The 13,660-nt window shown below is 51.3% G+C and overlaps 1 protein-coding gene across 1 annotated transcript; it reads left to right on the top strand.

Moving 5' to 3' along the window:
• Nucleotides 1-224: 224 nt before the first annotated feature.
• HOXD1 (homeobox D1) lies at nt 225-3,016 on the top strand. Its single transcript, XM_069617386.1, has 2 exons — nt 225-726; nt 1,950-3,016. Exons 1-2 carry the CDS (start codon nt 264-266, stop codon nt 2,315-2,317), a joined length of 831 nt encoding a protein of 276 aa, XP_069473487.1. The 5' UTR covers nt 225-263; the 3' UTR covers nt 2,318-3,016.
• Nucleotides 3,017-13,660: the final 10,644 nt, after the last annotated feature.

Below are 13,660 nucleotides of genomic sequence, written 5' to 3'. Positions count from 1 at the left end.
CTGTGTAACCCGGCCCATTTCCCAGGGGTCTGGAGGCTCCGGTGAGTTGGGTGCCGATGTGACCCAGCCCAGGTTCCACGGCCCCATGGGGAAAGTTTCGGTGGATTGACTCCCATCTCCTAGGGGGGTCTGCACGGCGCCATGTGATTGGCTGGCCGCACGCTGTCGGCCCCGCCCCTTGTATATCAGCACTCTGCGCTGTCCGGTTAATGGCAGCGCCGAGAGTGCGTGTCAGGTGAGAGCCGCCTGCTGCTGCTGCCGGAATGACTTCCTACCTGGAGTACTGCGGGGAGGCGCTGGCCTTCTCCCCCCGTGTCTGCAGGGCCGGGGGTGCGCGCAGCCTCTACCCCGGGCCGGAAAACGCCTACGCCAGTAGCCTGCACCACGCGCCGCCCTATCGCCTAGAGTGCCCGCAGGAGCCCTCCGAATACCCCTTCCTGCCCCCGGGGCCCGAACTGCCCTACCACACGGCGGAGGAGGGCGGCGGGCAGCCGCAGTACCCGGGGGGTGCGCAGTTCATCTTTAACGCCCAGGCGGAGTACAGGGCGTACGAGGAGCAGCCCGCTTTCCAGCCCTGCGCCGAGCAGTCCGAGCTGTACCCGGGCACCTTTCAGAACATCTCCCCGTCCGCGGGCACCTACCCGCGGCCGCACACCCCCGCCCACGGCGCCCAGAGCATCAACACCTTCGAGTGGATGAAAGTGAAGCGGAACCCCCCGAAGAAAAGTGAGTGTCTTCTCGAAAAGTTTTTTGCCGCTCTCTACTTGCACACATGCCAACCCAATTGTCATGCCACAGACATTAGCACAACGCATGATATGTCGCCCCTTATTTTTACTTTCTCCATTCTAAACTGTTCACCTTCCAAAGAGATCTAATGGGGAAATTGAAATGCTCTTTCGTCTAGCCCCCACTCCCTCGCTCTCGATGCCATTTCCATAGTGTATCCTGCATGTTACCCATGCCATGAGTCATACGTGTGTTAATCGCCCATAGCACTGCTTGCATGTGCGTTGCAATTAAGCGACCATGGTACCAACACGCAATTCTGCAACTGTGTTTCCTTATGTGATAGCATATCCTGTTGACTTCTTGTATAATGCACACCTGGCCTAGTGCTTATCTCCTGAGAGGCTGGAATGGGCGGAATTTAAGGCGACGTCGACTCGGGCTCGAGCCATGGAATTTTGTGCACGGTTCAAAGTGACTTTATACTGCAAAAATGACTACGCACTGACTTTGCACTGCAAAACTACACTATACACAGTTCCACAAATCAGCGTATGCGTCCGCAGTGCAAAGTCACTTGGAACCGTGCAAGCAATTCCACGAATCGGGCCCTTCGGGCCTAATTGACAGAGCGTTTTCCTATGGGATTGAGCCATTATAACGCATTCCTGTGAATCAGGCCCTTATAGGTTCCGGATTTGTAGAATGGCGCACATAATCCGCACGGCAGCGAATGTGAGCTTGCGGCCTGCTTAAGCCTCTCTGTTGTTTAATGTTCATAAAATGAACTCCTCACTTAAAGTCTGCGTGTCCGAGCTGTTCGCTATGTTTCTGCCACATAATGTCCTTCTTCGGGGAGTTTCCAAACTTTGGGCTGGAAATAATGCAGTGAGGTCTAAATGGCCCGCTTACTGCTGCTACTTCATAGCTCAGCCATCAGGGGGTGTGTGGGGGTGGGGGCTGGGGGGCGGGTTTGATTCACTGGTTTATACTTGGGGCCATTAGGTTGGTTAATGGTAACAAACACCTGTTATGTGCAAGGACACTGTTATGATGTAGAGTGTTTTGTATTTATAAACTACTTTCATATCAAACTACGCCTGATCATCTTTATAACAGACACCAAAGGGGAAACGGTGGGAGGCGCAAGCCTTCTCCCGTTACCATTATGCAGCTTTGCTGGGCCACGGGTACTGACCGCTGCTACCTTTCTCTTACAGACACGGCGTCCGAGTACGGCCTCTTCAGCCCCGCCGGCACCATGCGGACCAACTTCACCACCAAGCAGCTGACGGAGCTGGAGAAGGAGTTCCACTTTAACAAGTACCTGACCCGGGCCCGGCGGGTCGAGATCGCGAACTCCTTGCAACTTAACGACACCCAGGTGAAAATCTGGTTCCAAAACAGGCGGATGAAGCAGAAGAAGAGGGACAAAGAGGGCATCGCCCCAAGTAGGCAGGTCGGGGGCCCGAACCAAAGTGCCGCCTCAGAACTGACACCCAGGCTAGAGAAGTTCGGGCCTGGTTCGCCATCCAAGGCCAGTCCTAAACACTCGCCTGCCTCCACAGAACGAGAGATGGGAATGTGACCCTCGCCGGAACGTGTGGAACGTATTTAAGTCCGTGGACAATGCCTAGGAACTCGTGGGGACGTGTCCAGGTTGCACGATCGGAAGTGACAAGTGGCTGCACTGAGAAAGTTCACTTTCCCCATTCACTCTGACGTGCTTGTCTATGCAACATAAGAAAACATGTATTGCCTTGCTGCAGGACACACACAAGTGACTGCAAAGCCATGCTGCTTGACCAATGCCTTGAATGTTATTTATTGTTCGATAATCAGGGTGACAGGGGGGCGCGGACTCCCATGCCCCCCCTACCCGCCGCAGCCAAGTAGAAGTTGGCTTCGCTTGTTGTTTCTTCAGGGAGTTAAAGGTGAACCCAGGGCAACGGCCCGTTTCTGAATCCATGCTCTGCAGTATTAGTGGCGTGGTCCAGTTTGCCCGAGACCAAAGAGAGGGTGTATTTGTTTTGACTCTCGGCACATGAAATGACGTTATTTGCACTATAGGTTGGGGAGGTTGTCTTAATTGGCAGTGTGCCCGAGGGGAAGTGAGATGGCCGGGTCAATTGCCCTTCAGGTGACAGGCCCTTGAATCCCACCGAGGCCACCAGAAGATTGCCTCGGGTTGTTTACAAACGAATAGATTTGCTTTATTGACAAGGAGACCTGTTCTTTTTTTGCAAGGGCATGTAATTACTTTGTGTAATAAAAATGAATAAATATATATTTGCTACGAGTCTTTCTGTTATTACAGTATTTAGAGGTCGCGCGTGGAGGTGATGCTGAAATCATTATAAATAATGACGCACTGTATGTTTGCACAAGATCACGCGTTCCTTTTCACTAAGAGGTGAAACCTCCCCGGATTGCTGAGCCAGCGTTCAATGCCTATAAAAGTGTAAAATAAGGTGGGGAATGGGTTTGCAGCCCTGGCTGGGATTTCAATGTATTGCCATGAAAATGTCAACTACACTTCAAACAGGCTGGTCCCGAGCCGTAAGAATGGCCACTTTCAAAGTCAAGAATCACAAAGGATTAGCCGGAACAAAGGGAACACGTGGATGCTTTTATTCGTGGGGTTCAGGGGGTGACAGGTCTCAAGTGAAAAGGGAAACAGGGGCTTGTCATGGCATGACAACATCCCGCCTTGATTTCTGAAGTCTCCACCTCAAGGAAGGCTTCTAAGGATCTGGGAACGGTTGGAACTAAATGAAGTCTTGGTGTAATCATGTGCCCCAATATTAGTTTTTCTCTGAGTAAGTCACTAGGAGACTGATATATCACATAGGCTATTAATCAGCACATTTGCCCGCATACCTGCTAGCTTCACGGGAAATACCCTCCTGTTCGAGCGGTGTGATATTATGGTAGACATCTCTCACATATGCTCGGTTGCATTGCAGCCAGGATGTCGTGGTAGGATGGAATGGTTGGTTGGTGTCTTGGATAATGGCAAATATTAACACCATCGCGTTATACAGTGAAGAGAAACACAGGCGTGACAAAAAAACGAAGTGTGTTCGGGTCGGCAGAATGGTTTTATCTGCGTGGCCATCTGCCCTTGGCAGCCTGATGCTAATTACCTGCTGGCCAGGACAACTGAGAGTGCTGCTTGATCTGGTGCCATTTCAAAGGGGGTCGGGGCTTGACACATTTACAATGACCCCCGGTAGTGCCAGCGTGCCTTTGATATTGCAACCCCGCCCCTCTTTGATAAGCATCAGCCTCTACCACTGTCCCATTGTCCGTGTGTGGGGAGGGGGCGGGGGTGTCGTCGCCAGGGACACTCTCCTCTCGCGCACCCCCTCAGGATGCACAAGGCGGAAAAAGGCCCGAAAGTGACCTGTGGGTGAACGTGCACCCCTTCTTATGAAACTCAAGACCTGTCACTGCCAGCTTGGGCGGGGTGGGGACTGTGGGGGGGACTTTATTATCTCACCTGCCTTATATTGTGGACGGTCACTAGTGTGCGCCTAACTTTAGTTCACTAGTCGCTCATGAAATCTATATGTTGGTTATCTACCCCTTGGAATCGCACAGGCTGTTCCGACACAAGAACTCCTCTAGGGGGTTACTGGGAAGGTAAAAGGTCCAAAATATACCCCCAGCTGTGTTATGGGACTGTACTGCCCCCAGCCCGCCCCGCCGGGAAGCCCGGGTCGGCGAGAGTTCAGGCCGGACAATGGGGCGGCAGGATCACAGCGCATAGCTACATTAGCATTCGGGCGCTTTGATTCTCTCTGGCCCAACAAGCGCCCCCTACAAAACACCAAAGCCTCGCAGCGCCCTGAGCCACCGGATTAAGATGTCAAGATGCGTGTGTGTTCCCTGCTGCACAAGGCGTGTCAAACAGCGCACAAAGGATGACCTGTCCCGGTGTCCCGCTGCGGCACGTCCCTCTCCGGAGATGTGTGTGATTCCGGCTGTAAAGGGCATGTCAAACGCGCGCAAAGGCTGCTGGCCTGTCCCGTGGCAGCGGGATACATGTGGTGGCAAAGGCGGATAGATTTAAGATTGCATAAAAAACGAAATCTTTCCGGGAAAGGCAACTTCCACTGCCCGCTATCTTAAAAGCCACGAAATCGGGCAGGGCACCTGGAAGGGTCACACAGCACACCACACAACCCAGGGCCTGCGCCATGCCGTCCAGACTCCAGAGCACGGGGGTCAGATCTCCCCAGTGCCACCGACCACACATAGCACGGGCTGCCAACGGCGCCACGTTTACAGGAAGACGGCGTCACCAAACGGACAGAACCACCATTGGCTCATTTTAGGCGTCGCACAGATCGGAGGGGCCGCAGACATGCACTGACGCCATCCAAATGAGCGCACATCCGGCCCTTGCGGTGTGTGATATTTTGTAACAACCTGTTTGAGTAGTACCTGGAGTTTCAGAGGATTCGTGGCAAATGATCCATTTCGGAGCACATTCCAAGCAGCCAGCAAGTAGCCCGCTCCCCCCGGCCCTTCCCGGAGAACACCCTGCCATGGCTTGGGCACGCAACAGAAACATGAGCCATGCACTGGTCATGCGGTAGAGGCTGCATGTGCGGTCGGTTCGGGTGTAGAAGGCTCACGCGCCACACAATCACGTACTGTCACGCCGCCGCGAGTCAGAAACGAGCTAGAGGGGCTTCCTTTGCCTCATGTTCACAAACCCCGCTAAAGTATGCCTCGAGATCCCACCAGACCCCAGAAGGCAACGCACCCCCACCAGTGAACCCCAAGTAACGAAATATGCAACCTCGTGAGTCGTGCCCGTTACAGGCCTTTCCCGGCAAAGTCAGTCCTGGGGCACGAACTGCGTTTCACGAACACATGGTGTGTAGAAGCACTCGGCAAGCACTGTCAAGAGTGAATGGCACCCCACACCTCTTAGTATGGAGAGTGCAATGGCCCATCACACTCCTCCCAAGTGCAGGTGTTCCAAACAGCACAGCCTAGAGCTGTGGGCTGTGGCGTTCAGCGATTGCCAGCCCACCCAGGAGTAATTTCCCATCAGTCATTCGGGGGTACTTGCTCGCCCCCGCCCCACTTCCACCTGTAGCTGGCCCCCGCAGCCGACTGAAGTGCCCACCTGCAGAGGCCACCTCCCTTTCCCCTCCAACCACATCTCCACCCCACTACCGTGACTCCCAGCCCGTCCCCACCCCCTCTCAGAGGCCCCTCTGATGCAACCCGACCCCCCATCCAGTTCAGCCTCTGGAAAGAAAGCTAGGTTCACTCTGAGATAACACGGGGGTGTATCAGTGAGACTCTGGCATTAGGTGAACAATGAGAAACGAAAAGGGGGGCTTGTCCTTGCAATTTTCATTGGCCCAAAACTATGCCGAAACAGATGATGCCCTGTGCCTTTAAAAGCATTCCAGGCCATGGCCACTGCCTTGGGACTTGGGGTGGGGTGGGTTACCTGTGTCCACATGGACATACAGCAGCAGGGGGATCAGAAAGTTGGGTGGGCTGCTTGTGCTTCATGTGGGAAGGCAACAGGGGCTGGAGGAGTGTGGGTGGGCGGGCGTGCAATGGGCCGGGTGAGGATCCCAGAAGTCTGCTACAGCCAGGGCCCATGGGAGAAGCACAAGAGCCAGGAGTAGGTGGGATTACACGTGGGTCACCTGATGAGCAATGGGGTCTGGAGCAGTGATTACAAGCAGTAAGAGCTGAGACGCTGATGAAGGTAAGTGGCCACCAGAGATCAAACTGCAAGAGATGGCAGAGACCTGAGGATGCAGGGGCTAGGAGAACTCTTAGGAACCAGATAGATCAGCTGTCTGAGGAACACAAGGGAGTAGAGAGAAGACTGAGGATACAGGGGCAAGGAGAACTCTCAGGAACCAGATATGTCAGCCGCCCGAGGAACACAAGGGGTTAGAGAGAAGACTGGGGAGGCATGAGATAATATAACTCGCAATAACCAGATACATCAGCTGTCGGAACAACAGAAGGGATAAGAGAGAAGACTGGGGAAACAGGATATTGGAGGGTATATGAGAACTCTCAGGAACCAGATACATCAGCTGTCTAATGAACACAAAGGATAAGAGAGGAGACTGGGAAAACGGGATAGGAGAACTCTCAGGAACCAGATATGTCAGCCGCCTGAGGAACACAAGGGATTAGAGAGAAGACTGGGGAGGCAGGGGATAGGACAACTTGCAAGAACTAGATACATCAGCTGTCGAAAGAACAGAAGGGATAAGAGAGAAGACTGGATAGGAGAACTCTAGGAACCAGATATTATCAGCTGTCTGCGGAACACAAGGGAGTAGAGAGAAGACTGAGGATGCAGGGGCTAGGAGAACTCTCAGGAATCAGATATGTCAGCCGCCTGAGGAACACAAGGGATAAGAGAGAAGACTGGGGAGGTAGGGGATCAGAGAACTCTCAGGAACCAGATATATCAGCTGTGTGAGGGACACAAGAGAGTAGAGAGAAGATCGAGGAGTAAGGGGTGAGGAGAACACTCAGGAACCAGATTCATCAGCCGTCTGAAGAACACAAGGGAATAGAGAGAAGACTGGCGAGGCCTACTCTGGCACTGGATTGAACCAAAGAGCAGGTGACTGGTGGGTGGGGTGGCAGCAGGGTGGGTTGCATGAGGAGCATGGGGCATTACCATTCTCCCTAGACCTCCGGGGCTGGCACTGCAGCAGCGAAGCCACTCTCGACACTTGGAAAATAAACTAGTGAGTGAACCATCATCTTGCATGAGGAGACAGCCAACCCAAGGCCTACATGTGCCATATGGTTTTATAGTCATGCTCCTGTCATTCACACTGTGGATTAGTGGGTTGGGAGCCCCTCTACTGTGAACGAACTTGGTTCAAATAACCTGCTCTATGGAATTTCATCCACTCAGGAGGGTCTACAACCACGCCTTATGCTAAGCAATTCTCCTACGAACATGAGTACCACCAGCAACTCCAGGCTCGTGTTTCAGCCTTGTTGGGCCTCCTCGGTGAGGTAAAGCTGAGCCTCTCTAAGGCACAGTGATCAACCTCCGCATGTCTCGATTTCCCCACGTTTTGTTAGTGCGGTGCATGAGGAGCATGGCTCGGTACAGCACAAACAGCTTAGCGCTCTTGTGTCACACATGTGCAGGCATTACCAATCTTCCTAGCATTCCGGAGCTAGTAGTGGAGGAGGTGTGCAGCCAGAAGCTCAGCCACGCCCTACACTTGGAAGATAAACCAGCGAGTGAACCACCATCTTGCAAGAGGAGACAGCCACTCCAAAGCCTAAACCTGTCCTATGGTTTTATTGCCATGCTCTTGCCATTCACACTATTGGCATGCTGGTGCATGCTAGATGCATACCTGCCCCACTTTCTCCCACCGACATGGAAAGCCAGCCTGCTGCCTCAGAAGTCCCTGTTTCTTCTCAGTCTCCCCATCTTCAGGGACTGCCTTTTTAACTTGTAAGGCACAGTCTACACGGGAATCCAAACCCGTTCATGGTCCTGTTGCTGACCAGCAACCTCTGCATTAAGCCCCAGCATCCAAAGCAGGTGCATCTAAATAACGCAAATCTCACAGTCTCCTCCATCTCATGCATGCCCTTTCAGTAACCTGAACTCTCACCTCCAAACCACGGAGCAGGTGCCACAGCTTTCTTTCCAGAACCTTCCTATCTGGTGTAGCCTCGCACTCCTTACATTGTTTATTCCACCAGGTGAAGCCCGCCATTTTCCGCTCTCAACTAACCCTCCTTCTCCTCACCGGCCGCACCCGCTCAACATGGCACACGGCTGCCTCAACTCTAGGACATACTCGTACCTCATGTTCTCCAGTCGCACCATGACTCAGGGTAGGGGATGGGGTACTTCACATAATCCACACTCGCAGCCCACTTCTAGAAACAGTCTTTGCCTTTTATTGTCATTAAACATGAAATATCTTATCATCCATACTTACTGTTCACTCCCCTCTCATTCTTCCTTCCAGTTTTCTCCTTCCCCCTCTTTTGCCTTCTTTGCAACTCCACTCACAGCACTCTCTCACCCCATTTGCTTGATACACTTATCTCGTGCTCTCTCGTCCCTTTCCTGATGCTATCTTCAAGCTGTCCCCTTCACCCCCCCCCCGCTGTTCCACGAAGCACTCCTTGGCTGAAGTCTCTCAAGAAGTACATTCCACCTCTTCAAATAATGGTTGCTCTGTTTTATGTTTTTAAAAGAATGTCTTCAAAACACACAGCCTGCCCACCCATCATTCAATCTTCCACTCATTCTTCGGACTCCCCATTCACCACCACATTCCAGAGGTAGGTCTTCAACCGACGCATACTTTACCTCTCAACAAACATCTCATGTAACACAAAGTACCGTTTTGAGCGAGGGATAGACGGTAACCAGCTTGTTCTTATCCATGCCTCCACATTCCGCATTAGCACCCACCAAAACTACCACATCCTTCAATGTGGTTAACCCTGAAACTCTTAACAAACACACCTTCTTTCAGCATCATTGTGCAGTGCAATCCTTGTTCATCTACAGTCTCACAATCTGTGCCCACCCAGTGCCTGGGTGCTCCTCCAAACCACCCTATGGCTGCCAACAAAGAATTCTCCTGGTCTCGGGCCCTTGTCTACCCACTCTATACCAACACACCAGGAAACATCACCTCTGCATCTGGGTTCCCTTGCATCGATTTTGCAGATAGCACCAACATTTCATTTGCTCCTCTCCTCCACCTTCACTTCACACCAGCCCCCAATTCCAGGTCAAAAACCATGAATTGCCCAGTTCAATTCTTTATCAGGTGGCACCACTTTTTCCTTAATACTCATCCCACAAAGATGAAATAATGTGCCGCTGGTCTGCAATTGCCCCTTGACCTCAACCTCTACATCTCCTTCTATCTGAACACGTATCCTACTAATTCAGGAGCAAGGGGCCAATTTTAACAGCCAATCCCATTCGCCTCTTTCATCACTTTAAATTTCACACCCACTCACTTCGATCAATTAATTAGCCATGAAAACCTACCGCTCCCCTCTTTTCACCCAGGCAAAATTCTCTGATGAACACTCTAGTCCTGACAAATCTAGACTACCACAGTGTATTCCTCATCAGACTTCTGTAAAACTCACATTACCTCGAGAAAGTCCCTAGGTTTGCTACCCCCATTACTATAAACCTTGCTCATGCCAATACCACCACCCCACTTCATTTGGGGACCAAGTTAGCGCGCTTCCGATTCACCATAGAGGCCTGAAAAGATCCTGCACCCTGGTCTTCAAATCCACCCATAGCATCACATCCCCTGTCTCTAAAGCCCCTCACAATCACACAACCATCATGTGCAGTGTAAAGGTTCAGGGCCTTTGCCATCTTGAGACTGGTTCACGCGAGCAGCCGCCCACTGAACCTGAGGATAATAGTCTTGCTGTCCACATATAACTGTGTCCATGGTGACCATATTCTTTACCAAGAAGATCCTCACAGCAGACCACCATGCTTCTCAGAGTCACAAAACACTTTTGAAATTCTCTAAAAAGGAAAAGGAAAAAAATAGCAACCAACTAAAACCAGTGCACCATAAATGTGGGCTATTTCACGACAAGCCTTTTTTTGAAACTTTTGGCACTACCATCTGCGGGAACCAAGCTGACTCATGGAACCTCTCCTGCGTGGCACTGGTCTGCACCTTTAATCTCAGTGAAATCTACCACCAAGAGCTAAGAAGTAGCAATAGTCTTCAACCCCTCAACCCTCAACTAACTCCTCATTACTAAAATATTGCACCCCTATACCTCCAACACTCCTACAGACGACCTCCTATGTATAGCGCACTTAACAGATTCAGACCCTATCCATCTTCTATCAACAACCATGCTGTTAATTTTTGCACTCAACAATACGGGGGCTGCCCATATGACTAACCTGCCCGGTCGGTACAAACCACAAAAAACATAAGTTGTTCCTATTGACACACAGGTAACGGGTACTTCCGACCTTCATCCATCAAGACAAAGATTTCTGCATCTGCCTTCCCGCTCTCCGACAAACACACCCTGCCCTCCTTTCTAATAGAACCATGCACATCGAGGCCAACATTATTGGCAGAAGGACGCTATATAGAACCACTTTACATTACTTTACATGAAAAAATATATATATTTCTGATGTTTGTTAATCTGCTTAGAATCACATGCTGTGCACAGGTCCGACATCCAGTGGTCACTGCGGAGTATTGCATTTTGTTTTTCGTAGTCGAAAAGGGGACGTCGACAAGGCGTGTCTGTAACACTATCCCTATAGTGACGTGCGTTGTACCCACAATCCCTCACGCGTCGAGGTCCCTCAGATTGTTTTGTTCCGCCCAGCTTCTGGTCGCCTTACCTAGAGAGACATTGCAAATACTTACTACGGACCACGGTCCTTAATTATACTTATTATATTTTTAAAGATCCCTCCCCTCGACGTTAGAGCTGTTTCTCCGCCGAGCAAGTTTTCGACGGAGGGGAAGAGACAGAGGAGATCCTTCGGCTGCCGAACACGTGGCCTGGCCTCGCCGGCCAACATACAGTAGGGAGAGTGGGGGTTCAAACTTTTATCTTCTCTTTGAGAATGTCTTTCTTTCTCCCCTATCTTTCCCTTGGCGTTGTTATCACCATTCATTATTGCCTCAGCTATGGAGAGGACACCTTTTAAGTTTTGCCCACGCTGTAGGGGCAAATACACTTGGAAGGATAAACACAAGCTCTGTAATCGTTGCTTGCCCCTCGATCATAAGGAGGACAGCTGCACAGCCTGTAAGCTCTTGAAACCAAGAACTCTTAAAGAATGGAAAGTTAAGAGGTGGGCGGACTATGCTATGTCGAAGTCAATTTCCTCACCCGCCGCCGCTGTTACAGAAAGTGACGAGGAGGGTGATAACTCGATGTCCGTGTCGGAAGTCATTAACCCCCAGAAGGAGCGCTCGCGCTCCTCGACGTCCGTCCATGGCCCCGACGGGCTCGGCTCACGCCCTGCTTATGGGGATGAACACCCCGGCGACAAGGACGCACATAGACCCCATAGGCCTAAGCACACAACCCACGGCTCTTCTTCGTCGAAGACGAAGGATCCATCAGCGCCGAAGGGGACGCAGGGTACTCCGGCGTCTACCTCAGACCGTAAGGGTCTCAAGCCCCACCCGCAAACGCATCCGCGACCAGCGATTGGGCTTTCATCAAACACGGACGCTACCTCAAGATCATCCGACGTAATGCTCCATAGAGCGGCCGCCGAGGAACAACGCGTAACGCAGGCAACGTCGACACCAGAGCCCTCTACTGACAATCTCGTTGTCGAGAGCCTGGCGAGAATTGTTTCCGAAGACAAACGTAAGCGGACGACGAAACAAACGTCGAATACCGCACAAAAAGCTATAGAAACGCCGAAAAAGCACAAGAGTAGCCAGGAACTGCCCCCTTCATCTAAGGGCACTTCTGAACTACCGGAGGGCTTTTCAGAGGGCGACGGAAACCTTTCTTCGACGTTGTGGGAGCGTTCTAAGCGTTTTGAAGGTGAAAACACTGATTTCCCCCCCTCTAGACTATTCAGGGGTCCCCCATGAGACCCTTGAGAGACTCCATTCTTGTATGGAAAAAATGGAAAGGTTTTTGGGAAGCCAAAACCCACCCACACAAAAAAGAACAAGAGAATGGCCCCAGGATGACCCTAGGGTCAAGATTCCTAGGCTGTTTCCCCATTCTACAGAGGTATATGACCTCACTGAAGAGGAGCAGTACCTCCAGGAAGATGAGGAGTGTTTGGGTGGAGAGGAAGAACATGAGGAAGAGGGGTTTGAAGAAGATCCTTACACTAGTGCAGGAGCTTTTGAAGAAGATACAGCTACCTCACAGCCCTGGCAATCACCATCAGTGCAGCCTTGGCAATCCCCATCAGTGCACTTAGACCCTGATGTCTTTCACCCTTCTCCTCCCAAGGATTCACCTATTGGAAACACCTCTCCCATAGATGACCAACCTTCACTTAATGCACTATTGCGCAAGGCAGCAGCACATTTTGAAATAGACACAGGGGAAACTCTTCCTGACATAGACTTTGTAGAGAAAGTTATTAAAGAAAAAGCCCCTGTTAGTCAGTCTATTCCGCTCCTGGCTTCTATAAAGAGAAGAATAACTCCTTTCCTTTCCAATCCTGCCTTAGTCAGAGGGGTCAACCCTCGGATAGAAAAGCTCTTCAGCCCTTCGTCCTCTGACCCTTTATACATCAGAGGACATTCTATCCCGGACTCCCTCGTAGTTACTAATACAAGAAAAAGAGCGGGGGTACCACTATCCACTAGTGAGGCACCACCTGACAAAGAGGGCAAGAAGCTCTATGCACTTGGGAAGAGAATCACGACCTCCGCCGCCTTCTCAACTAGGATTGCAAATAACAATTCCCTACTAGCTAGCTACGCAGATGCACAGTGGAGCAGGCTGCGCAGCGAAGCAGAGGACGCACCAGAACCCCTGCGTTCACGCCTCTTAGCTACAATCTCAGAGGGAACTCTTGTAAACCAGGGCATCTTAAAGAACTCCTTAGATGCCGCAGAGATGGCTGGCCGTTCCCTGGTTCAGGGAATACTTCTCAAACGCCATGTCTGGCTGCGCAATTCGGGATTTAAGCCGGAAACCCAGGCTTCCCTGATAAATAAACCTATAGAACAAACACATCTGTTTGGGAAAGCAGTTGATGAGGCCCTAGAACATGTGAAGAAAGAGTTTGATACCATCAAGACTCTTGACCAAATTTCTAGGCCCCCTAACAGACGCGGCTATGGCAATAGACGCTCCTTTCGTGGCCAACGCCAGCAGCAAAACCAACAGCAATTTTACTCTGCTACCAACTGGCCCTCTAACCAGGGTAACA

Source organism: Ambystoma mexicanum, chromosome 9 (assembly GCF_040938575.1).
Source record: "Ambystoma mexicanum isolate Mex_15411 chromosome 9, UKY_AmexF1_1, whole genome shotgun sequence".
Classification (NCBI taxonomy): domain Eukaryota; kingdom Metazoa; phylum Chordata; class Amphibia; order Caudata; family Ambystomatidae; genus Ambystoma; species Ambystoma mexicanum.
Note: the sequence above shows the minus strand (reverse complement) of the source record. Positions and strands in the feature narration are given on the sequence as shown.